Source organism: Onychomys torridus, chromosome 4 (assembly GCF_903995425.1).
Source record: "Onychomys torridus chromosome 4, mOncTor1.1, whole genome shotgun sequence".
NCBI lineage: Eukaryota > Metazoa > Chordata > Mammalia > Rodentia > Cricetidae > Onychomys > Onychomys torridus.
This window is the reverse complement of record NC_050446.1, coordinates 86,599,030-86,626,272: the sequence shown is the minus strand read 5'-3', so window position 1 is coordinate 86,626,272 and position 27,243 is coordinate 86,599,030. Positions and strand designations below refer to the sequence as shown.

Genomic DNA, 27,243 nt, shown 5'->3' with positions numbered 1-27,243 from the left:
GGGGACATAGCTAGTGGTACTGGATTGGACCTCCAGGACTTCAGTAGTAATTAAAAACACCTCCAAGACAGAAAGAGTAAATAAGAATTCTTAACAAATTCTGGTTTCTCATCTACACTACAGTATCCCTATCCACTGTCATCAAGGAAGACATAAAGTAGACACCTTATTTCCACAATTGAAGTTTTAAATGCTAAAAGGTCATTTATATTTAGTTACATTTTCAGAGATTTTCTTCCTTAATTTGATTTTGAAAAAGAGGAACTTCAAACTTGTCTATTCAATGACATCAGGGTCAACACGTTAGCAAGTCAATCTCTAGCTTTTTAAAAATGGATCTTCTCATCTAAATAAAAGACCCACACAAATTCAAGACAGACAGAATTTCAGCACTGAGAAGGGGAGGTGGGCGCAAAGTCCCACCCCTAACCAGAAAGCTACCTGCAACTAAAACAGGCCAGGAGAGGAAAAAAAATCATTTTTCTCCAGTGGAGTGATACTGTAGATCAGCCAAGCTTCTGGGCGGGCCTCATGCTCAGCAACAGCTGACCAACACCAATCAGACTCCATGTTTTGCTCTGTATGTGTAAACACGAATGCACACTTTTTTGGTTTTACACTTTTTATCTTTTGGGATTTTGTATTCTTTTTTGTTTTTTGAGAGAGAAAGGGATAGAGAGGGTGGGAGAAAGTACATGAATAGGTAGGGAGGATCTGGGAGAGAGAAAAGAATATAATAAAAACATATTATATGAAAAAGGAAAAATATTTAAAAACGAAATCTAAAGAAGGTAAGGATTGAATCTGCCATGCACTCTGATAGCAAAGAGGAAAATGTCCAGGGGCAGTGTTCATCTGTAGAGATTTTTTCTGGGGAGACTTACTACTTTACCGTTGCTCAGGCAATAATTATTTTCTAATCTTCTGTCAAGAATTTCTTTACCACCTCAGTCATAGCTGAGAACAGAAATATCAGTTGGCTCCAGACCACAGCAATAAAGTAAGTCATATAATTTTTACTTTTTGGTTCCCTAGTGCATATGAAACCTGTGTTTATAATACACTATAGTATCTATGAAGTGTGCAGTCACATTACATTCTTCCTTAAACAATATACATTCATACCTTAATTATAAAATACTCTATTGCTAAAGGATTCTAATGATCGATCATCTGAGCCTTTTATGAGCTATAACCTCTTCACAGGTGGAAGGTCTTGCCTCAGGGTTGATGGCTGCCTTTATCAGGGTGCTTAAGGCGGGGTGGGAGGCGATGGCTACTTTTTTTTTAATTTCAGATTTTTTATTGTTTTATATAAGGAAAGTAATGGATGTTGAAAAGGAATAAAAGGCACCTGGGTCAGGTGGCATGTGCTTGTAATCCCAACACTTAGCAAATGAAGGCAGAAAAATGATGAGTTCAAGGCAAGGCAAAAAGGAATATAATATGAAAAATAATCAATGTTCTATAAAATAGACCCTGTAAGCATTCTCTAATTGAGTGTTCTATCTCTACACATGTTTGCTTTTATTGTTGTTTTGTGAAGCAGTGTAGTTAGAGTTTTCCTGCCTGGCCCAGTCAGGACAAATCTCTCTTACCCGCCAGTCCCACAGTCGCTCAGACCCAACCAAGAAAGCACATGGAAACTTACATTGTTTACAAACTGTATGGCTGTGGCAGGCTTCTTGTTATCTACTTTTTCTATCTTAAATTAACCCATTTCTGTTAGTCTATACTTTGCCACATGGCTTGTGGCTTACCAGTGTCTTTACATGTCGCTTCTCATGGCGGCGGCTGGTGGTGTCTCTCCCCCGTCTCCTACTTCCCAGAATTCTCTTCTCTCTTATCCCGCCTATACTTCCTGCCTAGCCACTGGCCAAACAGCATTTTATTTGTACAGAGCGATATCCACAGCACTTTTGTGCAGGTATACCCATGATGGCCATAACTTCTAGCAAATGAGTGATTACAGAATCAGCTTTTTCAGAACTCAAAGCAGTTGCCCATTGAAATCCTGAATAAGTATCAATAGTATGGTGTACATATTTCAATTTTCCAAATTCTGCAAAGTGAAACACATCCATCTGCCAGATTTCATTCCTCTGAGTACCCTTTGGGTTACATCCTGCTGGTAATGGTGTCTGATTGTAGAAGGAACAAGTAGGACATTTCTTTACAATTTCCTTGGCTTGTTGCCAGGTTATGGAAAAATCCTTTTTTAAACCTTTACTATTGACATGATGTTTCTTATGAAATTCTGAGGCCTCCAGCACATTTCCTATCAATAATTTATCAATCTCATCATTACCTTGTGCTAGAGGGCCTGGCAGACCAGTATGGGATCGGATGTGAGTTATATATAAAGGATGACTCCTTTCCCTGATTGTATCTTGTAATTGAATAAATAGTGAAGTTAATTCTGAAGCATCAGGGATAAATTCTGCAGTCTCAATATGTAATACCACTCTTTCAGCATACTGAGAGTCAGTAACTATATTGAGAGGTTCTGAAAAATCCATTAATACCAAGAGAATAGCATACAATTCTGATTTTTGAACTGAATTATAAGGACTTTGAACCACTTTACTTAAATTTTCTGATTTGTAACCTGCCTTTCCTTGCGACTGTGGGACTGGCGGGTAAGAGAGATTTGTCCTGACTGGGCCAGGCAGGAAAACTCTAACTACAAAGCAGGTCTCACTAGGTAGTCCTCCACAATGAAACTCCCAATCCTTTCTGAAGCTGAGGAAGGATGTCCTGACTTCTACTTTACAATGACCCAAGACCCACACAGTATTTGTTCTTCCAGTTTTTGGATGGGTGTTTTTCTTTCTGCCACTTAAGAGTAGCTAGGAATGGGGGAAATGTAAAATAAAATACATTATTTGAAACCAAATACAAGAGAAATGTCCTGAGATTTCATTTCTTTTCTTTAGTAACTCTAGCCTTGGAAAACAGCAAATCCTATGAGGAGCCTTTCTTTACTGTGGCAAACTATTTTCTGTCTGTAAATGATGATACATTTCTAGAGAGGAAAGGACAACTCACCGTTATCTCCCTAGGGTTAGAAACACTGCAAGAAGTACAATTGAAGCTGCCTGAGTCTGTAATGGTTTAAAGCATGGTAGCTTAACCTCGCTTTTCTGGTCTTGCTTCTAATGACAAATGTTGCCCTTATTTTCCAAACGTTGTATATACCTTTACTTCTCCCCAGGAAGTCAGCTGTGCTCGCAGGAAGAATGGACTAGCACAGAAAACTAACCTGGAGTTTCTGAAATGAGATCGAAAGCCCATTTGTCAATGATAAGTGTGTTGATCGTGGGAAGGTCATATAATCTGTCTATGCATTCAAGTTTCCTTCTCATTTGGCCAAACCATTACTTTTGCAGAACACTAGAAACAAATCAAAGCAGAAGTGAGGTGTCTAAGCAGGGAGTGAAAGTGTCTCCACATTAAGCAGAGTTGCTGCCCATCACAGTGGCTTCATGTTGCCCTTTTGAAAGTGGATTTCTAAACTCAAGACAATGAAATCTGTGATGATTGATCCTTCACACAAAAAAGTCTCTGGAGTATGTGATGCTTTTTGACAGCATTTCTGGTGTTTTGTTTTGGGGAAACAAGGTCTTACTTGGTAGCCAACAGAGGTCTCAAACTCAGAATACTTCATTTTCAGCCTCCAAAGTGCTGCTACTACAGGCATGCTACCACAGCTGGTGATTATTTGATAATCAGAAATCATACCCCAGTATGAATCCTACCTGTTAAAATAATGCCTGATCTGGTAGGAAATGCCCACTGGTACAACAGTGGCATGAGCATCATAGGAGTAACCAACTACTTCCTGACTAGTTCTAAGGCTGCTCCCCAAGATGAAACCTATACCTGGCACCATTATTGGACCAAGAACCTGTGTCTAGACAGGCCATAGGTTATAGAAGCTACTATTATTATTCTGTTAAATGGACCCAGTAATAAACCACTCCTAATGACTTAGATTGTACCTACAGATAAATGATTTTCTCAACCTTCAACTGAGAAGCTTCTATCTGCAGTAGATGATGACTAACAGGGCAAAGTGTATACAATAAGATACATAATTAAAATAATAAAAGTAAAATCTTAAAAAAAAATAAGGCCTGTATAAAAAGAAAGTAGGCATAACAATCTAGAAAATGACTGCTTGGAACAGAGGAATGGCTGCAGAAAGGCCTTATGAGATGAGATGGGAACAAGCCTGGTGCATTTGGGAACTTGTAATGTGCTAAAGTGTAGTAAACAGCATAGTGTTAAAAGAGGTCAGAAAATTTGGAGGCAGTCACACCCAAGTTCATAAAGACCATGAAAACTCACTTTTATTCTAAATATGATGTGGAGTAACTGGAAGGTTTTAAGTAGCCACATAACAAGTCTGGTTAACTGATTAAAAAAGGCCAAATGATAGTTAGATTGTAAAGGGAGTAAGAACAGAAACGGGGGGGCTGGAGGGATGTCTCAGCTCTTAAGAGTGCTTGCTGCTCTTACGAAGGTTAAGATCTTAGCACCCATAATGGTAGGCTCACAAACGCCTATCACTTTCATTCTGGTTGTTGGAACCAACCCTGTCTTCTGGAAAGAGAGAGAGCGAGAGAGTGAGAGAGCGAGAGCGAAACAAAGAACGAACAAATGAACACCACAGATAGAGGAAGAACTTATACAAAGTACTTAACAAAGGTGTGAGCTGTCCTGTTCAATGAACAAGTAAACCAGGTCATCCACAGCATAAACAGGGCGTGGCAGCACGGTATGAGAAACTAGTGCAGGTAGTGAAGAAAGAGCATGGACCACATGAGACCTTCTAGGACATAATCAGGACTTCTGGGTTACTTTGAGGATGACAGGAAGCCACTGGAAGGCTTTATGTCTCCACAGGATCACTATAGCTGTTATCAAGAACAGACTGCACCATAAATAAGGAGGCACAGGAGGTAGAGTTAGGAGGCTATGATGATCCAAGAAAAGAAGATGGCACCTTGAACCAGGTCAGAAAGTACTGAGGATAATGAGTAATGGTCAGAGTTGAGTGTGAGGACCACAGAAGACTAAGAAAGGGGAAGTGACCTAGCTCAAGAGGCCAGCCTTCAGTCACTTCCCAGGGAAGCTAGGTAGAGGAGTCAATGCAATGACAGGTCAGTGGCATGGATCTCTTGGTTAGGTGTGAGCTAATAAATACAGCCGCTAGTAAAAACATTAAGAATTCACTTAGTGAGAAGCAATTCAAATGTCCATTGTTGAATGAATAAACTAAATGTAGTATATATGTACAATTAAATATTTGGCCTTGAAAAGGAAGGTAAATTGGACACAAACTTGATGGGGGATAGTGGATCACACTGTGAGTTTGCATTTGTGTTAGTTAAATAAAATTAACCTTGGGCAGGAGGCTGAAAGAGCAAACTAGTTGACAGAGAGTAACCATAGAGCCTCAGAGAGCATCCATGAGAGATAGACACAATAAGTGGTAGGGTGGGATTTGGAGTGACACAGCCTTTTTTGGTTTGGCAAAGTGGATGCACGGGTCTTCTGTGGATTCCAGCAAGGAGAAAGGTTTAGGTAGTTGCTACTCAGCCTCTCTGAGCTTGCAGGTTTTCACCCTAGCCTTTGAATCCTGAGTCTTATTCATAATTAGAATGATGAGAGATTTAGTTAAATCTCCTTTAACAGGAGCAGAATTCTCACCAGATTGTGGCCTGAGCGGCCAGACTGCTGCTAGAGAAACACGCCGGTAACCTCAAAGTTGCAATCGCTGGCTGAGATAGCAGTAAATTAAGGCGCAGGCACTGTGCCCAAATTAACACAAACTACAGGATGGATGAAGTTATTTCACTTATGAAATAACTGAGTCCCATGGACACAAAAGACACGTGTCCTATGAAGATCTGAGACAGTCACTCAGAAACAGGAATGATGGTTCCTCAGGTCTGTAGGAAGGAAAGTGACTCACACAATTCATTTTGAAGGTCTTTTGTAGAGCAATGCAAATACACTTCATACAATTGAACTGTACATTTAAAAACTGAGCTGAGCCGGGCAGTGGTGGCACACGCCTTTAATCCCAGCACTCGGGAGGCAGAGCCAGGCAGATTTTTGTGAGTTCAAGCCCAGCCTGGGCTACCAAGTGAGTTCCAAGAAAGGTGCAAAGCTACACAGAGAAACCTTGTCTCGAAAAACTAAAAAACAAAACAAAACAAAAACAACAACAACAACAAAAAAAAAACTGAGCTGAGCATGGTAGACTATATGCCTATAATCCTAGAATCTGAGGAAGGAGAATCTCAAGACTGAAGAAGCTTGGGCTACTCATGATGAGTCTGTATCAGAAGACAAAAATAAATAAATGTAAAATTGGAGTAAGATTTATATTAAACTTTTTCACAATTCAAAAAACAATAGATGGCTGGGCGGTGGTGGTACACGCCTGTAATCCCAGCACTTGGGAGGCAGAGGCAGGTGGATCTCTGTGAGTTCAAGGCCAGCCTGGTCTACAGAACGAGATCCAGGAAAGGCGCAAAGCTACACAGAGAAACCCTGTCTCAAAAAAAAAAAAAAAAAAAAAAAAAAAGACTGTGATGATTTTTGCTTGGGGGTGTTTTTTGGTGATAGTTTGGTAACAGTGGGGATTGGTGGGGCAGGATTGAGACAGACACTCCCTATGAAACCCAGACTTGCTTCACATTTTCCTGCATCAGCCTCCTGAGTGACAGATCAGCTTATAGTAAAGTGATAAATCCACAGGAGTCTGTTTAAGAAGTATTAAGGAAATTTATTAAGGTACCTTGAGGAAATACACTCATGAATACAGAACAGAGTGGACAGCTGAAGTCATCCTCTGATCTGATGAGGAGCAAATCCACCTCTCAGGCAGGAGCAGGGAGGAGCCTGTGACTCTTCTCCCTTTCCTTTTTAAAAATTTTTTATTTTATTTTATTTATTTGTTTTTAATTAAGAGATTTTCTATTTATTTTATATACCAACCACAGATTTCTCTGTCCTCCCTCCTCCAACCCCCCTAGCCTTCCTCCCCCAACCCACCCTCCATTCCCACCTCCTCCAAGGCAAGGTCTCCCAGGGGGGATCAGCAGAGCCTGGCACATTCAGTTGAGGCAAGTCCAGGCCCCTCCTCCCTGCACCAAGGCTACTACTCCCTTTCCTTTTAAGAAGTACAATGGAAGGAAGCACTGCCTCCTTCCAGCCCTATAGCTCAAGGTCATGGGCGGAGCAAATACTACTATATTTCCCCTTTTTGTCTAAATAAGAAGGTTCTGACTGAATATAAACTATATACAATAATAATAATTATCAAGTATTGTCCAGGAAAAACAAAGGGTAATAACATAAATAAAAATGGAACTATAACCAACAAGAACAACATCAAACAAGAAAGACATGCTAAATGTCCAGAAATGTCCAGAACATAGGTAAATGGCAAATCACCCAAGATTACTCCAATAGCTGACCATCTTGAAGATTCTAAACTCTAGTACTAATATGTTCTAGCTAAGATACGAGAAAATTGTAACCATAACTACATTATAGTTTTGGTAAACAGACTGTGGTTTTCATTTACAGCATTCAAAAGTCTAAAATAAGGGCTCAGTTTTGTTACTTTTAATATTTTCTGTGTTCATTAGTTTTTCAGCAGCTTGGTCTCCAAGTCACAAGACAGTATGAGCTCACTACACGCTTCAGAGAAGATGACGTATCATGTAGCTTAAATATAAAACCACCTAAAGCAGCTACAAACATTACTAATGAAATGCCAGTATTTCTGGAAAAAAGCTGAAGGAACAAATTTGAAAGCTGTCCAATGTAATACCTTTATTAACTTGGAGAATTCTGACATATGGCTTTAAGGACAGCAGTCAGGTAAAATGGAAACTGTTAAAAGATAAGACTTCCATCCACTGCTATCAGGACTGATATTTAAATCAAAAAGCTAATGAAAGCAGAGACTGTAAAAAAAATATTTATAGGGCTGGTGAGATGACCCTGTGGGTTAAGATACTGGCTGCCAAGCTTAAAGACCTAAGTTCCATTCCTGGAACCCACATAAAAGTGGTTGTCCTCTGACCTCCCCCATTACAGCATGTGCTTGTAAATGAACAGTTTAACCATTAATTTATAAGTACAAACATGTTTTTTCATATATCAATCATTTGATAGAAGCTATACAACTTTGCTGATAGAATTTATTCTCATTTTTTCTTACCCAAATCATAAATATTAGGCAGGCATATGCCTATCATTTCTAATTTTCATTAGTGGCACCAATGAAACAATATTTGTATCCTTTGAAAACTGTCACATTACCCCACTCTTTCAGAAATCTCTCATTTACTATTAATTTAAATAAATTTTGCTGACTTGCCTAAGTAATTCATGTTAGTTTTCAGAGAGATGCTCTACTATCTCTTTAGGTACCATATCAATTTGTGCAATGTTTAATCAGCCTATCCACTTGTGGTATAAATTTATTTGTTATGGCAGTTTTCAAATCAAATACAACAAAATTTTGTACAAAAATAACAGCAACAGTTATCCATAGCAATTATTACACACTCTGTGTGTGTGTGTGTGTGTGTGTGTGTGTGTGTGTGTGTGTGTGGATGACAGACATCCAAACCCCTTATCTGTTTTACTTCATTTACAGCATTTCCATCCCATGCTGTGGCTGCTGTTACTATCATCCCATTTTATAGGAGAAACAAAAGGAGTTCCCAGAATGGCGGTGAATGGAGAGCCCTCTGTCACAGTTGGCACATACAAGGCAGAATGGAAATGAGAGCACAGGACTGGGAGGTAAAAACGCAGGTGAGATTCTAACTCCACCGTGTACTGTTCAGGTAATCTCGGAAAATGACTAAATATTTCTTAGCCTTAACTTTCTATTTATGCAATGAGACTAAAAATTTCTATTTATGCAATAAAATAATGCACAGAAAATTATGAGGATTAGATAGAGATGGAAGATACTCATTAAACAATTAGTATTAGAGAATTGAGCATGTTGGTCATCATATTACATGGCTTCAATTTCAGCAACTTGGCAGAGCAGGATAAGAGGATTGTCTTTTTTTTTTCCCTCGAGACAGGATTTCTATGTGTAGCTTCGCGCCTTTCCTGGAACTCACTTGGTAGCCCAGGCTGGCCTCGAACTCACAGAGATCTGCCTGGCTCTGCCTCCCAAGTACTGGGATTAAAGGCGTGCACCACCACCCCGGCGAGGATTGTCTTGACAGTGATAGAGAGGAAAAAAAAAATATTTATGAATAGAGAAGAAAAAAGCTGGGCATAGTGGCATGTGCTTTTAATCCCAACACTTGGAGGCAGAGGTAGGTCTCTGAGAGTTGGAGGCCACCCTGGTCTATATAGCAAGTTCTAGGCCACCATGGACTACCTATTATGACCCTGTCTCTCACACACATCGCATACAAAAGGCAATTCCTAGTATAAAAAGCTCATAAACTAGTTGAAGAATCAAATTCAACACAAGAAACTGGAAATAGTGGTAGTATTTTATATTTAGTAACACCCTACACTTGAAAAATGTTTTCATATATTTTCTTTGGTTCTCATGATAATCCTGTCATATAAGCAGGAAATGTATGAAGTTAAAGCTAAGCTGGGCTCCATGGTCTGGCTAACACATACAGAATGTAAACTTCCAAAACTAGTGTGACGACAAACAACAAGAAAGAAACCAAAGAAACAATACTATTCACAACAGCCTTTAAAAAATATCTTGGAATAAATCTAACCAAGGAAGTAAAAGATCTACAGATACATGATGAAAACAGTGAAGACACTGACAAAGGAAACTGAAGAAGACACCATACTCATGGATCGGCAGGACTGAGATTATGAAAACGGCCATCCTTTCAAAAGCAATCTACAGATTCAATGCAATCCCCATCAAAAATTCCAATATAATTCTTTACAGAAATTGAAAAAAGCATTCTTAAATTTCACATAGATATAAAAAAAAAAAAAAAGATGCAGAATAGCCAAAACAACAAACTGCTGGAGGTATCACCATCCCAGATTTCAAGTTTATTACAGAGCTATAGAAAAACAGCATGGTAGTGGTATAACAGCCATTTTGATCAGTGGAATAGAATTGAGGACCCACATATAAACCCACATCCCTACAGCTTCCTAATTTTTTACAAAGTTGTCAACAGTACACACTGGAGAGAGAAAAGCATCTTCAACAAACAGTGTTGCCCAAACTGGTTTGCTACATGTAGAATGAAACTCCTTATCACTCACCCTGTAGAAAACTCAATTCCAAATGGATCAAAGACCTCAACATAAGACCTGATACCCTGAATATGATAGACAAAAAAGCAGGGAATATGTTTGGACTGGTTGATGCAGGAAAGGACTTTCTGAACAAGATCTTAATATTGAAGCCATTCAGACTAACAATTAATAAATGGGACTTCATGAAGCTAAAATGTTTCTGTACAGCAAACAACACCATCATTTGAGTGAAGAGGAAATCTATAGGATAGGAAAAAGTCTTTAACAGCTATACACAGAACAGAGGGTTACTACCTAGAATATATTTCAAAAACTCAAAAATTAAAACAATACAGTTAGAAATGGGGCGTGGTACTAAACAGAAAGTTCACAAAAGATAAAATATAAGTGGCTAAAAAAGTTTTAAATTAAAAAAAATGATGATGACAAATGCTGGTGTGGATGTGAGGGAAAGGGAACTTATTCACCATTGAGGAGAGTGAAAACTAGTGAAGGAACTATGAAAACCAACGTGGAGGTTCCTCAAAAAACTGGAAATATATCTACCACACGATCCAGGTATACCACTCTTTGGCACATATCCAAAGGACTCTCTATCCTATGGCAGAGACACTTGCTCACTCGCATTCATTACTGCTCTATTCACGATCGTCAGGAAATGGAAACAGTCTAGACCAACTAATGGAGAATGAAAATATGGTATACTTATATAGAAGAATATTTACAGCTATTAACAAAAATAAAATTATGAAATTCACAGGTAATTGGCTGGATCCGGAAGCAATCTTTTGAATGAAGTACTCCAGGCACAGAAAGACAAATGTCATGTTTTCTGTCAGTGGATATTAACTTTGACTCTTCAGATATGTGTATTTCATTTGGAAATATCCAGAAAAGTCAGGAAATTGCACACACACACACACACACACACACACACACACACACACAGAGAGAGAGAGAGGGGGGGGAGGGAGGAGAGGAGAGGAGAGAGAATGCATTGGTATAAAGGCTATAAGAGAATTATGGAACAAAAGGGGATTAACTGGGGGAGGGCAATGAAGAAAGAGACTGGGAGGGAATATACCACACCAAAGGTTTTTCAAAAGAGCCATACTGAAACCTACCACTGTAGAAGTTTCCTAAAATAGATCCAGACACTTACACAAAAAGAGTTAACAATATTCCTACTACATACCAGAGGCTAACAAGTGAAAAGCCCTGTCTCCGGAATGGGTTGCTTCTTTTGGAGTTGCTGGTCAATGAGATCCCATAGACCCTCAAATGTAACAGGCGACTGCCCATGTTCTTGGTTATCCTCCAGAGTTTGGTGATAAGATACCATTGCCAAAGGCATCACCTATATGAGCCACAAAACAGAGAGAGATCAAGCTCGTACTGACTTGGAAGCTTCATCACTACTAGCTAGTTTTCACAGTCCTGGGAGGCACCATACATGCTACCAGAAGAGAAAAACAATCATCATTCATATCCAGTGTGGAGGCCCACAAAGGTTTCCTAGTGAGATCTGAGCTTGCTTTACCTAGAAGAGCTGCATTAGAGGATTGCTTGACCTTGGGCATGGTTACCAGGTGATTGAAAGGGTCTGCACTTGGCTGTGCTGGGGCGAGGTCTTTTGCTCCACCCCTGGGCATTCCTATAAATAGCCCTTTAGAAGAGACAGAAGGGGCAGATGGATAAGAATCCAGGCCCTCCTGAGGCTACCCTGTGTTTCTATCTGTTTCTCTCCCCTCTATCCTTTTACCTAATCTCTTATCCCTCACTCCTCAAGAGTACCCTGGGGTAAAATGTGGGAGCCAGTCTCCCACAACCCAGATACGAATCCTGCCAGTTACAATTATGACTGGCCTGGGAAGAAATGCCCACGGCATGAATGTCATGAGAGTAATTAACCACTTTCTGACTAGATCTAAGGCTGCTCCACAAAATGAAGCCCACACCTGACACCATTATTGGACCAAGATCCTGTGGTTAGACAGACCATAGATCATAGAAGCTACTACTATTATTCTGCTAAGTGGACACAGTATTAAACTAACGTAAGATTAAACCCATAGAACAATGCATTTCTCAATCCTCATCTCAGAAGCTTCTATTTGCAGTAGATGGTGACTAATAGAGAGATCCACAATTGGCCAAGGTGCAGAGAATAAAAAATGTATAATGTTCAGCCCTAAAAGGAACATACATACTGCACCTTCTTCTCCAAAATCTCAGGGATAATTTTGGAGTTGGGAAGAATATAAGAACCAAAGGGTGTAGATGACTACAAGAAAACAGTGTCTTCTGGCCACCGCAGGACAGCAGGACTTATGAACTCACAATGTTATGACAGAACGCACATGATCTGTACAAGCCCAAACCAGCATGGAGAGAGGAGCTGGGGGCAATCATTAGCTGCTGGGAGAGGAAGGGTCAGTTTTCTCTAATAATGTAGCTCCTGATTAGCTGATCATACTCTAGTTGAAGGCCACATTCCAAGAATACTGGGGCAGCACAAACTGGCTTTGATAGGGAAGAAAAAAGATGGTTGGGAAGGGAAGAGAAATTGCTTTTGGGAAGAGATAGAAGAGGATGGGTAAATCAAAACGTATTTTTCAAACAGCAAGATTACAAAATAATAATAATAGTAATAATAATAATTTGCCCCTGGATTATGACTTTCCTATTACATTATGCTGTTTATAAATTTTAGTATAAGAACAAATTAAGGAAGGTAACTTCATTACTAAGAGATGAAATAACTAAGGGTAAAGGATGTTACATGAAGCTTTGATGAAGGAATATTACAAATCATAAAAGAAGCTACCTAATGTGTAGGAGAAAGTACACGGTGCCCACAGAATACCATGTGATGCCTACTCTAACATGTTCAGACACACTTTGTATTCAGGTAAGAGGGTCTCATGCCCCATCCAAAGAGCATGGCAGAACATGGGAAGAGGAAACTCCCCTAGTCACAGAATCCAACCCAGAGCCGATGAAGAGATAGAGAGTTAGGAAGACACAGAACAACGGCAGAGGAGTGCTTCTGTGTAGGCACCAAGCTATTTACCTGTGCTAATACTTCCAATTACTAACAAAAAGGTCCACAAGAATTTATTAACTTAAATACAAAGAAACATTTCAAATATTTAACATTATTTATTAAATTCATTTTTATATTGGATCTCCTGATAATTTTTAACTGTGATTTTTAGGCTTCAGGATGTGATTCTATCTTCGTGCCCCCATCTTGACATTATTAGATCAATAAACTTAGAGTTGAAACATTTTATCAAATATAATTTTAATGTGTTGGAATATCTTTAAATATCTCTTTAGAACTTGCTAGTCTTTTCTTAGAGCCTATGGTTGGCAACAGTATCTAACTAGATTAATAATACTTGTGCTATATCTATTTTTATTTTATACTGTATTCATGGCACACAAGCTGATATTTCACTTTGTGACAAATCTTTGTTAAAAGAAGTCACAAAAGCTGTGACTCAATCTAAGTAAAAACAATAAATAAAATGTGAAGATGATTCATAAAGCTGGAATGATTATAAATGTAGTCCCTAAATGATTCAATCTAGGGAAATTTTCTTACTATCATCATATCATATCTGTGAGGAAGAATTATTACCATGTTCCTAACAGCATCTCTGTTGGGTGGTGGTGGCACATGCCGGAAACAAGCAAACAACAACAAACCCAGCATCTCTAAGGCGTTCTCCAGGTCAGCAATAAGATGTATTATTCTGAGATTAGGTTTTACTGTGTTGTCCAGGCTGGGATTGAACTCTTGAACACAACTGACAGTCCCACCTCAGCCTGCCTAGTGGCCTAGATTACCCGGCACACAGACACTACTAACTCAGCACCAGCTGGTAACAGAGGTGTCTTAGTTAGGGTTTCTGTTCCTGTGATAAACACCACAACCAAAAGCAAAGTGGGGAGAGAAGGGTTTGTTTCATTTACAGTGTGTAGTCCATCATCCTGGGAAGTCAGGGCAGGGACTCAAGGCAGAAACCTGGAGGTAGGAAGGTTTCTGATGCAACCACGGAGGGGGAGGGGCACCGATTACTGGCTTGCTTCTCCTGGCTTTGCTCCACTTGCTTTCTTACACACTCCAGGACCACCTGCCTAGAGTTGGCACCACCCACAAAGGCTGGGCCCTCACATATCAATCACTAATTAAGAAAATAAGCTACAGGCTTGCCTACAGGCCAATTTCTTTTTTTTTTTTTCTGGAGCTGATGACCGAACCCAGGGCCTTGCACTTGCTAGGGAAGCGCTCTACCACTGAGCTAAAACCCCAACCCCTATTTTATTTTATTTATTTATTTATTTATTTTGTGGGGCGGGGGTTTCGAGACAGGGTTTCTCTGTGTAGTTTTGCGCCTTTCCTGGAACTCACTTGGCAGCCCAGGCTGGCCTCAAACTCACAGAGATCCACCTGACTCTGCCTCCCGAGTGCTGGGATTAAAGGCGTGCCCCACCCCCGCCCAAAGGCCAATTTTAAGAGGCCTTTTTCTTATTAAGAGTCCCCCTTCCCAGATATGTTTAGGTTTGTGTCAAGGTGACAAAAACAACCAGGACAAGTGGCAAACCTGTAATTTCATCTACCTGGGAAGATGAGGTAGGAAGATTATGAGTCTGAGGCCAGTATGGACTGCATAATCAGACTCTTTTGGAATGGTTTTGTTGTGGGAAGATTTTCATCTACATGGTTTTTAAAAGGTGACTTTAGAAGAATAAGCATGCACATAGTATCTACAAAGCTACATGTTTATTAAGGAGGGGGAAAGGCAGCAGGTGGTGGCATCTGCCTTTAATCCCAACACTTGAAGAGGCAGAGGCAGGAGGATCTCTGTGACTTCAAGGCCAGTCTGGTCTACAGAGTGAGTTTGAAGAAAGCCAGTGCCATACAGAGAAAGCCTGTCTCAAAAGCCAAAAAAAGGGGGGTGGGGGAAGAAGGTAAGGTATTCTATTGGTTTTTGCACTTGTGTGGCCAAATACTTGACAAGCACTATAAGGGAGGAAGGTCCATTTTGGTAGTTTCAGCTTTAGCCCATCCTGGTAGGAAAGCTATGATAGAGTTCATGGAAGCAGAAATGTGTGGCTGGGGCACTTTGTAATTTATTGGACCAGGAAACAGAGAATTTTTGCCAGAAGTGGGGATGGGCTATAACCCTTAAAGGATCCTCACCCCCACTGACCACCTGTACTATCCATGCATCCCAATCAGGGGGACCACGATCTTTCAAAACAGCACCACCAGCCTGATCAGGACCAAGTATTCAAATATACAGGCCTGGGTGTGTCATTTCACATTCAAATCATAACTTTGTCTCATGGCCATCTCAGAAGACAAAATGCACTAAGTCCTAGTTCCAAAGTCCCCATAATACTTACAGTTCCAATACTGTTCAAAAGTCTTAAGTCTCTTCAGAGAGTCTGAGGATCTTCATGCCCAACATTCACGTCATATGGTAACATCATTTGGGCACCAACCAAGAGCCTTGAGTAGCATTGCCTTGTTAGCGCTTCCTTTGCAACGCATGTGGGCTTTCTTGTGCTAGCTCCACTCGATTCATGCAGTTTTTCCTGGCATATGTTCCATGGCCCTGATATATCCAACACCCTATAGTTTTCACGGCAGCTTACTTCATATGTTGACCATTCAGGGTCTTCCTGTAGGGACTCTAGTCATATCACATATTGCCTGGCCTCGTCAACATTTTTCAGTAACTCCAGTGAAAGTGTCTACGACCTATGTCTACAAAACCAGAACCACATTGATGACACAAGGTCTGGCTGCCTGCTGTGGTTGTAGCTGGATCCCCTTCAGCACAGAGATCCTGCGTATCTGAACCTGGGAAAACACGTCCTGCAGTGGTTCTGGTAGAAAAGGAACCCCAGGTGCAATTCAGCCTCTCTTCAGACACTCCCCACCCCTCTCAAATCAAAGTTTTTTTTAAAATAGGTTTGCATTTTGACTCCAAAGCCCAAAGCCTTTGACAGACAGGGTCTTGTCCCTAAGACCCATTTCCTATAATTGTACTAATCTCCTGAACAATTATAGCTTATTTGTTTGCACCTACCTTCTCTATGGCTGTTAATGTGTTCACCTTTTTCCTTCCAGAACTACAATTTTTCACATCTTCTTGTTCCACTTTTTATTTTGAATTCCCACTGTAGTTATCCATAAGCAGCGAGTGGCAATCATGCCCCAGCCTCAATGCTATTCAGTCTTGAAATTCCCTCCACCAAATTAATTAGCCTACGACTTCTAAATTCAGGCTCACTCAAATTTTCAGGACACACATGACAAAACATAGCCAGATTCTTTGCTAGGATACAGCATCAATGGCCTCTTGTTGTGGGGTGTTTATACATTGTGTGAAGATGTATTGCTGTGATTGGTATAATAAAAAATTGAACAGCCAATAGCTTAGGAAGGATGTATAGGCAGGACTTCCCAGGCAGAGAGAGAACTCTAGGAAAAAGAAAGGCACAGACACCAGCCAGCCAGCCAGCCAGCCAGGAAACAGAAGGTGCAAGATAGAAGAGAGGTAATGCCACATGACAGAATGTAGATTAATATAAATGGGTTAATTTAAGTTATAAGAGCAGTTGAGACAATCTTAAGCTAAAGGCCAAACTTTCACAATCAATAATAAGTTTCTGTGTCGTTTATTTGTGAGCTGGTGGTCCTGACGTGAAGGTACTGCTACAACCTCTATCCCAATTTCCCATAAAATCAGTCCTTGTTCCCTTCTGAAACCTCATGAATATCAGCTTTATTGGCCACATTTCTCTCCCCGTTTTGCTCTTCTGACCCCTGATCACAATCATCCCCAGTAAAGTCTGCTTACAATATTCACAGGCTTTTCTATTCCACAGTCCACACTGTACGGTTCCAAGAAAATGACAAACTACATGGTCAGGTTTATCAAGGCAACAACTCCACTTTCCAGCACCAATTTTCTGTAGTGACTTTTGTATCACTGAGACCAAACACTGAACACAAAGGTTGATTTTGTCTATTCATAGTTTCAGTTTTAGTTCATCATGACAGGGAAGGGCTGGTCAATTCATGGTGGTGACATGGACCAGAAAAGAGGGCTCAAGCTAGAAGCAGGACTGGGCTATCATCTTCAAAGGCTCATTCCCAGTGACCCAACTCTATCAACCATAATTCCCACCCCACAGGTCCCATAACCTCCTAAAATAATGCCACCAACTAGGAGCCACATGTCCAAATACCTGATCCTGTAGGGGGCATTTCACATTTAAACTCTAACAGGAGTTACAGGCATTAAAGACAATGCTGTGAACATTTTTGATATTTCAAGAGTATCGATTCCACGCCCCAGACAAAAGACAATTAAGACGAAAGTGCCCGGCTTTCTTGAGACAGCCAGCACTTGTCATCCTCCAGCTCTTAGGAAGTGGCAAAGAAAAAAGCCAACTATCTAGGGAAACCAGGCAACCAGCAAGAGGAAAACTATTTAGAATATAGTCGATTGGACCAGCTAAATAGAGATGCTGCAGCAGTCTCTTGAACCTAAAAATAATCACGAGAACACAGTGATGCACGCCTTTAGTTGTACCCGTTGATTGCTGGGCCAGGGAGAACTGATGCCTGGTAATGTAAGTAAGCTCTGACAACACTCCCTTGGAGCAGAGAGATCATAAGCCCTAGAGAGGAACTGCATATTTTTCTCTAGCTAAACTGACATAGCATCAAACTGCCTGAGAATGAGTAATGGATGAATGTTCAGCTCTAAACAAGACTTGCATACCATTCTCTGCAAGGCTCGTGGAAGCTTGCGGAAGAGCTAACGAGCTGGCAAACATTGACAAGGGCTATAATGCGGCATCTTTTGGGACAGACACTACAACTTCAACCTCAAAGCAGCTGTGGATTCCTACACTGAGTCTGCACAACAACAGGTTATCAGTCAAGTATGGATGGAGGAAGGGCTCAGGGGACCACAACCCTCAATGAGGAACTATTTGTTACTGATAGATTCAGAGAGGAAGGGGGAGAAAGAGAGAGTCAGTTACTCCCTTCAGTTGTGTATTTGCTGGTGATCCCACCAGGCTCTAAGGAAGTTTCCAAGACAATGTTCACACAGATGGCTGTTAATTTTAGTGGACACAAAACCAAACCAAAAGTCAAGAATCTGGGAAAGGGCCTGGGAGGGATGAGAGGGTGTCAGGGGTGGGGTGGGGGAAAATAGAGGGTAGCCAGGGAGAGCAATCACAATACATTATATACAAGTATGGTCTGGCTATGTTGCCCAGGTTGGCTTCTAACTCCTGGGTTCAAATGAGCCTTCTAAGTTGTTGGGACTGCTGGGTGTCATTAATATAGCCTTCTAATTAAACATTTACGAATTCTCTGTGAAGCCCCCACATTTATAGATTGTCTTATGTTCAACTACTCCCTTGAATGTTAATAAGTTCTAGAGAAAAATCCAAGAAACCAAGATTAAAGAGAGTTAGCATCAAAGGGTATTGACAAGAAAGGATAAATACCCAAATAATTATGCTGTATAAAAGAAGACAATACATACCCTATTATTCTATTCATATAAAATTCTCATAAATGCAAACTAGTAGATAGCGACAGAAAAAACAAAAACAGAAAAAAGTCCTAGCGGTTGCTCTTGGACCACGCAATTAGGTAAACTGAGTTGTAAAGGGCACAGGGAAACTTTTGTGAGTAATGAATGTTCATTATCTTGATTAAAGTGACTGTTTCACAAGTATATGCGTGTATAAAAACTCATTATACTATACATACATGCAGTTAATTTTATATCAACTATAGCTCAATGAAACATTAAAAGAAATAATGATTAGGAAAAATAGTTTCAACCTTTTGTAAAAGGGGAGGGTTAATATTTCTAAATACAAAGAATATCTTACAAAAGAAAAACAAGAGGGAAGAGATACAGACAGGAAATTCACTGGAGTTTTTGGAGTTTTAAATTTCCTACAATAAACAATACTTTTCCAAAAATATTAAAAGACTATTCTTCATACTTTCAGAATTCACAATCTACCTGAAGAAATAACAATATAATTACAAAATTAAATATGGCAGTGCATTTCTACAACCCCAGCATTTGGGAAGCTGAAGTAGGAGGACCCCAAGTTCAAAACCAGCCCTGAGTACAAAATCAATCAAATAAAATAGATTTAATCCCAAGCAACTGCAAGTTGAGGCACAGTGTTAGGTATGTCTGAATGCTAACAGATAAATGGAATAATCAAAGCTAGGGATGACCAGGTATGGCATCCAGAAGAAATGGACACCAATCAGGTCTGAAGGTAATAAAGTTCAATGTGGTTGTGTGTAATTTTTTTTTTTATTTTTTATTTTTGGATTTTTTTTTTTTTTTGGAGAGATGCTGAGAATGTGTAATTTTTTATGGTATGCAGAAAATGAAAACAGAAGTCCAGATAAAAAGCAAAATAGAATCAAGGGATAGCGCACACGCCTTTAATCCCAGCACTCAGGCAGAGACAGGTGGATCTCTGTGAGTTCAAGGCCAGCCTAATCTACAAAGCCAGTTCCAGGACAGCCAGGGCTACACAGAGAAACTCTGTCTTGGAATTCTCTTCCCTCACACTTCCCCCAAAAGCAAACCAGAGTAAAAGCAAGGAGGTGGGAGAAAGATGGTGAGGACACTGTAGACTCTCACTCTAGAGCTGGCATTTCTAACACTAACATTAGAATCTGCTTCCACAAAAGGTTCTGCAGCAGCGGGAGGAACACAGGAGGGAAATGAAGGGACTTACTGGATTAAGACTGTCCATGTTTTTATGTATTTATGTGCCATATTCAATTCCCACCACATCTGTGTTATACCTATATAAGAATTTTCCTTTAAGCAGGATTATTTTTCTATTTTATTGAAATAAAAATACCTAGTATAATTTCAGTAGTACATGTAGGTGTTTCTTGCTTTTTTCTTCCTCTTTTTAAACAGGTCTCACACTCTGTAGCTCAGGCTGGCTTTGAACTTGTAATGATCCTGTAGACCAGCCAATCACACCTAAAAGTCAGTTACTTTACATTGTCCTATCCTCCCACTAACCCTTAGTCTCTACGTCTCCATCTCACCGGTGTGAGTGGAAGAGATACTCTGGAACAGTCAGATTAAGCCAAGTTCCCTGCTTGCTCAATTTTTGGCATCATTTAAAAGAATACATTATATTTGGAAATAATCCATTCAAATAAAAGAGCAATGTAACCTATGCAAATGTTGAAGAAGGAATAAACTTTCATTTAATTTTGAGGAATTCATGATTACAAAAGAAATAAAGCCTTAGAATTAGTAACTAAGAGAATACAGCAGCCTTGTAGAAAAGAATTTAAATACAGTTTGATTATTATTACATATATATAAATCTACATACACATACATAAACACACACAAACATGTGGGAATGGAGGGAGGTGGCCTAGGAAAGTTTAGAGAGAGGAAAGGGAAGGGGGAAATGATCTAATTGTATTTTAGTTAATGTACATTAAATAAAAAATTCACAATGTATGTTTGCTGGAGAGTAGCAGACAGTGCAGTGTAGCAGAGGAAGGAAGGTTTTGCCGCTGTACAGACCCAAGCCTGAGTTCTGCACCTGTCACTTATAGCCCGGATTTCTTGGCACCTCACTTTCCTACTCTGACATGGTGCGATGGCTGCCTGCATTGGTTATTGTGGGAATTAAGTAAGTCAGTATTGTTAAGTGTCTGGTTTAACACTGGCCCAGCCACCCACCTAGCTTAGCAACGGCAGCTGCTATTAAAATTTCTTCCTCTTTCAACCGTCAAATCCAAGAAATACTAATTTTTTTAGAGTTTACCAGCAGATAATCTCCTTTCTCTGTATGTCCAAATTTGTACTGAAATTTGAAAAATCTTTCAAATTTGAAATTTCATGTGAATTTACACATATGTCAAAAGTTTTAAAAAGTGGTACAATACACTAAAATTGTACATAATATATTCTTTATTCCCACATAAATATCAAGTATAGAACATAAAAGTAATAAGCAACATTTAAAATCAAATGAATATATTGGGGGGTTAATTTTGGAGACAGGGTTTCACTATGTAGGTTCTTACCTCAGCCTCCCAAGTACTGGGTTTATAGGCATGCACCACCACACCCACTTGTATGTGTATTTTTATAGAGGTTTTATCTTTATAGAGTTTAATCTGTTTCAATCTGGTATGTCTCTTGTGGGGCCAAAGTAGCAAACAGTACATGAAGGTTGGGATACTAAGCAAGACAATCTGGAAGTGAGCAATCCTAACAAACCAGTGGTTAGGTAGTGTAGAAATAGAGAAGGGAAATGTTCAAGACTGAGAATGTAACATATCAAAACCACACAGTGTTTCAGAAATGTAGAGAGCTGTCAGGAAACACTCCTTTTCTTGTGTTCTGTGTATGTGTGGTGTGTGCATGTTGAGGCCTGAGATCACAAGGCTGCTGAGCCAAACCCAGAGCTCACCAAAGCGGCTAGTCCTTCTGGCCAGCAAGCGTTCCATGTTTGGAGCTGCTTTTTGGTAATACTAGAGAGAGGTCCATTTCTGAAACTTTCCTTAGGTTCTATTTGCATCCTACTGAACTCCAATCTGCTATCTGTGTCTAGTGAGGTACACTTAGCAGCCCACATTTGCCTAATCCACAGCTGCCATAAGCTGATTTGAGGAGCAAGGAGATTTAGAGCAATTATTTAATGAAAATATTTATATGATTCTAATATTTAAATCAGGAAATGAATGTAGCATACATATCTGATTAAGAATTCACTAAAGAATGTCTGTAATAGTCCTATAAAATATTTTTTTATTTATTTGAGACACAGCCTCATTGTATAGCATAGTCTGGTCTCAAACTCATCCTCCTCCTGCCTGAGCCTGGATTACAGGCTTATGTCACTATACCTACAGAAAAAAATACGTGTTTAATAATCCCGGGAAACTCTGTGGGCCATGCATATCGGGACTTAGCAAAACGATGCAATGGGGAGTACATGTAACTGGAAACCACCTCCAGTACCGATCAGGCGCCAGTGGCAAGTACCGTCGAGGGAGGCCATGAAAAGGATATAGCACTCTGAACCAGCCTCCTCCATCTACCTTCCTCTCTAGCCTCTTCTTTACCACATGCCTTGTAACTGCCCTCAAATTTTGTTTCTCACAAGTGCTTAACTCTCTCTTAAACCTTCAAACTGTTCCTATTGCTTGTGATCTTCTCTAGACCTCCCCTTAAGAATCTGTTGGGGGGTTGGGGGTTTAGCTCAGGGGTAGAGCGCTTGCCTAGCAAGCCCAAGGCCCTGGGTTCAATCCTCAGCTCAAAAAAAAAAAAAAGAATCTGTTGGGTCCCCTTCTCAGATCCCTATCTAGGATGCCCTCCAGGCATCCTTATTCTTCCAAGGTCAGCTATCCAAACCTGTTTCTTTTTTCTCAGTGAACCACTAATCACACTGTAAGAAACAGGTATTCTTATTTGCGGTACAATGTTACACAAGTATCTGCCGGTTATCTACCACCAGCAGTCCTCACAGCCACCCTGTAAAGTAGGTATTGTTACTCCCGTGGTTTTACCAATGAGCAGAGAGACTAAACAACTGACGAAAGTCACTCAGGTACTAATTATTACAAATTGTCACTATTACTAATTAGTAGTAATTAGTAGGTCTGGGATTTACAGCCAGATCCCTGACTCTAAAGCCCTTTTACTGCCTTTGGTGGGGAATTTAAAATTTACATCTTTTGAACATTCAAAGAAAAGTGCACGGCCACCTGGCCTGCAGTTGAGTGAACTGAAAAGGCAGAGGGCATTTCCAGTCAGCAAACCACTTGCTAAGCTGCTTAGGACCCCGAGATCCAAAGGCTCTGCCAGTCTCTGTCCTTGGGTTGCTTATCTTGGTCTGGCAGGGGACAGACAGCAGCACACCTCCATGGGCCTGCCGCCGAGAAGAGAGTTCAGGGGAAGAAAGGAAGAAATGACAGAACGCAGTTTCTGAGTTCCTTCTGAAACTCAAGCAGGGCCTACTACACTGACCTTCCAGTACCCCGGGCAGCAATAACTACTACACTTATTTCATTTATTAATAGTTTTATGAAAATGTCCTTATGTAACCTAACAGCACATACAATATATCCACACTAAAGATAATAAAATATATTTAAAATTACTTCACTTAAAAATTAATTTAGAAATAGCTCTATTTTCATATTTCTATTTTATCTCAAATCTTTTTTAGTTCAAATAAATATATTAATTATATATTTTTTAAAATGATCATCTAAGTTTGGTTTATATGACACTACATATTTTTCTTGCTCCACAGATGCAGAGGGGAAAAATGAAGGGCTGGTGGGAAGGGGACTGAGAGGGGTGGCCAGGGTTTGAAGTACTAAACAAGACAACTAATTAACTAGTATCTTTATTAGTACATAGTCATTGGACAACGTAGTAGGTTTCACTGAGTTCCTTCCTTTTTTTTTTTTTTAACTTGGGAAGCAAATGTGAAAGGTTGGGAGAGAAATCAACTTTCAATAACAACAATAAAATGCCCCTTCTTTTCTTCTACCGTAACCCTATAGTAAAGACAAAGTAGATAATACATTCCCAGTAGTTGTACACTTGTCAAATATTACTTTATTCAAGTGGATACTTTCTGAGATGCTATAGAAAACATCAAACTAAAGAGTTGTATTATATTCAAGTTACCTTATTTCTGTTGCTTCTTCCTTTTCAAAGCAATTTTATGGAAGACAATATAGTAAGTCTAATAATGTCACATTATTAATAAAGCTGGGTTCTATCAAAATTTTAATGGTTTTCTAGGTGGCTGTGGATACTGAATGACTTTATTACTGTTTTAAATCCTCCTCCCAAAAAGCAAAATTCTCCAAATAGTAAGACCAGTTAAGGTGAAATAATCAACTAAAGGTAGAGAAAAGAAACTCAGGACAAAGAAGTGAGGGATGCGATTCACTTGCATTGTGTCAGATTACTGAAGACAGCAGGCAAACGCTAAGGGGACTGAAAAGAACAGCTAACAAGAAAGGGCAATTTCAACTACACCCAAGCCTGAGACACCAGCTCTTCCGAGCTGGAGCCATAGAGAACTAGGTTCAAGTTCCAGGTAGCTTAAACTTGCTTTCGCAGCTCTGTGCTATACATACAGCAAAACGAAAACAACCCCTTCCCTACTGTCTCCTGATAAAATTCTCTCACTAGAAGGATGAAAATAAATGGAATGCTTATCTCCAGTTAAAGTTCCCTAATGTCTGAGATATTACCCACAGCTACTTGTTAAAAGGAAGAACTACCAAGGAATTGTGAGTTTTCATTAAGCTTTACTCACCTACAGAGACGTTGCTGGAGATTTACAAGTTTGGGGGTTTTTGTTTTGTTTTGTTTTTAAAAAGAAGATTCAAAGTGTAACTATATTTAATACCACAGCATTAACTAAGACTTTAATTGCATATTTAAAAATCCCAAACCACAATTCCCCGGTAAAGTATAACTGTCACCATTCAGAGGCCACAACAGAGATAAGCACATTCATCAAATAATTTTATTAAACCCTATGGTATGCTAATCATCACAGTGAACACCTACTGTACTTTTTCTTTCATTAAAGAGTTATTAGAACATTCGTTACTGATTTACTGTGTACCTGGTAAATTGAGGAAAAATTCTGAATAACCCCAAGTTCATAAGTAAAAAGTCCACAGAACAAAACTACTGAACCATGCTCCCTTTGTATATATTACATAAACTACTAAGATTAAAAGGCCTCTTATCCGTCTGGTTCCAAGTCTTCTCTACGTAGAATCTAAGACATCTGAGCGAAAACTGAATTCTAAATTCTGCATAAATGAGTGACTGTGTCTTTTTGTTTGAAAAACTCTTTTCATACACTGCCACCGACTCAATTTCACCTGTTGGTAATGGACACAGAAAACTCTTTGTGGGGTTAAAAACAAACCACTTGGTGGAAAAAAAAAAAAAAAGGACAAGTTATCAGATATACGGGGAGTAAGACAACTGAAAAACACTTTCTCTCCATCCGCACCCGTGAGCAACAGTTCGAAGACTGACGGCCAAGTTAACCACTTCCCTCACAGAAACTAGTCTGTGGGTCCCCAAAAATGCTATAAGCGCGGACTCACCTGGCTCTTGGGGATCCTGAATCCGGGCTTTTACTTCTGCTGAGCTGGACTCGGGGGAGCCAGAGCCTGCTGCCCCTTCCTCTGGGTCCTCCACCTTGGTCACGGTGAAGTGCGGCATTGTTCTAACCGACCCTTGCAGTCTCTGCCCTTTCAGTGTTTAAATTTCCTTCCCGTGTTTCCTCCCTCCACACTCAGATCACAGCCTAAGGAGACAGTGGCTGGGAATCGGGAAGTACTAAGCCCACGTGACCACAGCCCCAAGGGAGTGGGGCGCTCGAAGACACGCCTTCCGCCCTGTTTATCATTCTCTTAAAAGGCTTAAGCACTCCACCCCTTGCTTATTGTTTTTAACCTGTAGAACCCCAACTGTCTGGGCTGTTTCTCCCAGCGACAGAAAGTTGAGGCCAGGGCACAGTTCATCAAGTGCTGTCCACCCTGTGTCTCCTACTTGTTCCTTTACTTAATTTATTGCCACCTCTCTGAACTTCATCATCTCAACCTCTGCCCTCTTACTTCACATGCGGAAGATTAGGGAATAGTTTCTTTCACAAACTATCCTCTTTAATGAAGACCGGCACTATGTCAACTCAGAAAACAAAAGGTAGGCTGTTGGGTTTCCGTTGCTGCTTAAGTTCAAAAAGCATATGGGAAAAACCTAAGTCAGTGAAAGGCTTTCTCCTCCTTCAGGTAAAAAAAAAAAAAAAAAAAAATCTATTTAGCCAATATTTAATGACACGTATTTTATAAACAATGCTGTTTTAGATACCCAGGTGCATGCAGTGACATTCAAGAAGAGAAACTAATTTTGTACCACAACCTCTAAAGAGGACCAACCCCAATAGTCAGACCTACTTTGTACTCCGCATTGCACTAGAAACTCTACATCACAGTCCTATTAATTCTCTGCAGAAACAGTTAGATATAAAAGATGCCTAAAGTCCTGGTCCTTGTAAAAGGTGAAGACAAACTTTAAATTGCCCAAAGCCCTGTGGTAGGCAACACAGACTATATTTAAAAGAAAATTCACACGTAGTTAACCAGATTTTACTCCATGTGTTCCTAATTGTACTGTTTTGCATGCTTGGCTGCACCTATAACCTTTTAAAATACTGATCTCAGATATTTAACTGCTTTGGAATAGAGACTGGACCATAAGACTTTTAAAAGTCCCTCACAATGTTCTAATGTGCAACCAAGATTTAAATAGAAGATTGCGCCAGGCGGCGGTGGCTCACACCTGTAATCCCAGCACTCGGGAGGCAGAGGCAGGTGGATCTCTGTGAGTTCGAGGCCAGCCTGGGCTACCAAGTGAGTTCCAGGAAAGGCGCAAAGTTACATAGGGAAACTCTATCTCAGAAAAAAAAACCAATAAATAAATAAATGAATGAATGAATAAACAAACAAACAAATAAATAAATAGAAGATTGCTATAGAGGTTAAGTTTATAACCTATGAAGTCTATGTATGTCTCTTTAGTTTCCTCTGTCCCCACTCCCCACCCTGTGTGTGTGTGTGTGTGTGTGTGTGTGTGTCTTTTGAGACAGGGCCTCACTATGTATCTCAGGCTACCCATGAACTCACAGAGATCCAATACTGTTTCTCCAATACTGGGAATCAAGGTATGCACCTCACCTGACTTACTTATAACTATTTCTATCTTTGAAATAATTGTCAGGTGTTTTGTCTATATTTATAACTCAACTACTCTGTTGATTCATTTGAAGGAA

The 27,243-nt window shown here is 39.9% G+C and overlaps 1 protein-coding gene across 3 annotated transcripts in view; it reads right to left on the bottom strand.

Moving 5' to 3' along the window:
- Slc12a6 (solute carrier family 12 member 6) overlaps positions 1 to 27,243 on the bottom strand; it is a 91,965-nt gene that overhangs the window by 46,372 nt on the left and 18,350 nt on the right. Inside the window, exon 1 of one of the 3 annotated variants that reach the window (XM_036183125.1) lies at positions 25,517 to 25,649. The exons of the other annotated variants lie outside the window; for them this stretch is intronic. Coding sequence (XP_036039018.1) covers positions 25,517 to 25,634 — 118 coding nt within the window. The 5' untranslated portion in view covers positions 25,635 to 25,649. Of the gene's footprint in view, positions 1 to 25,516; positions 25,650 to 27,243 lie in introns of those variants that run through there. 3 annotated transcript variants of the gene reach the window in all.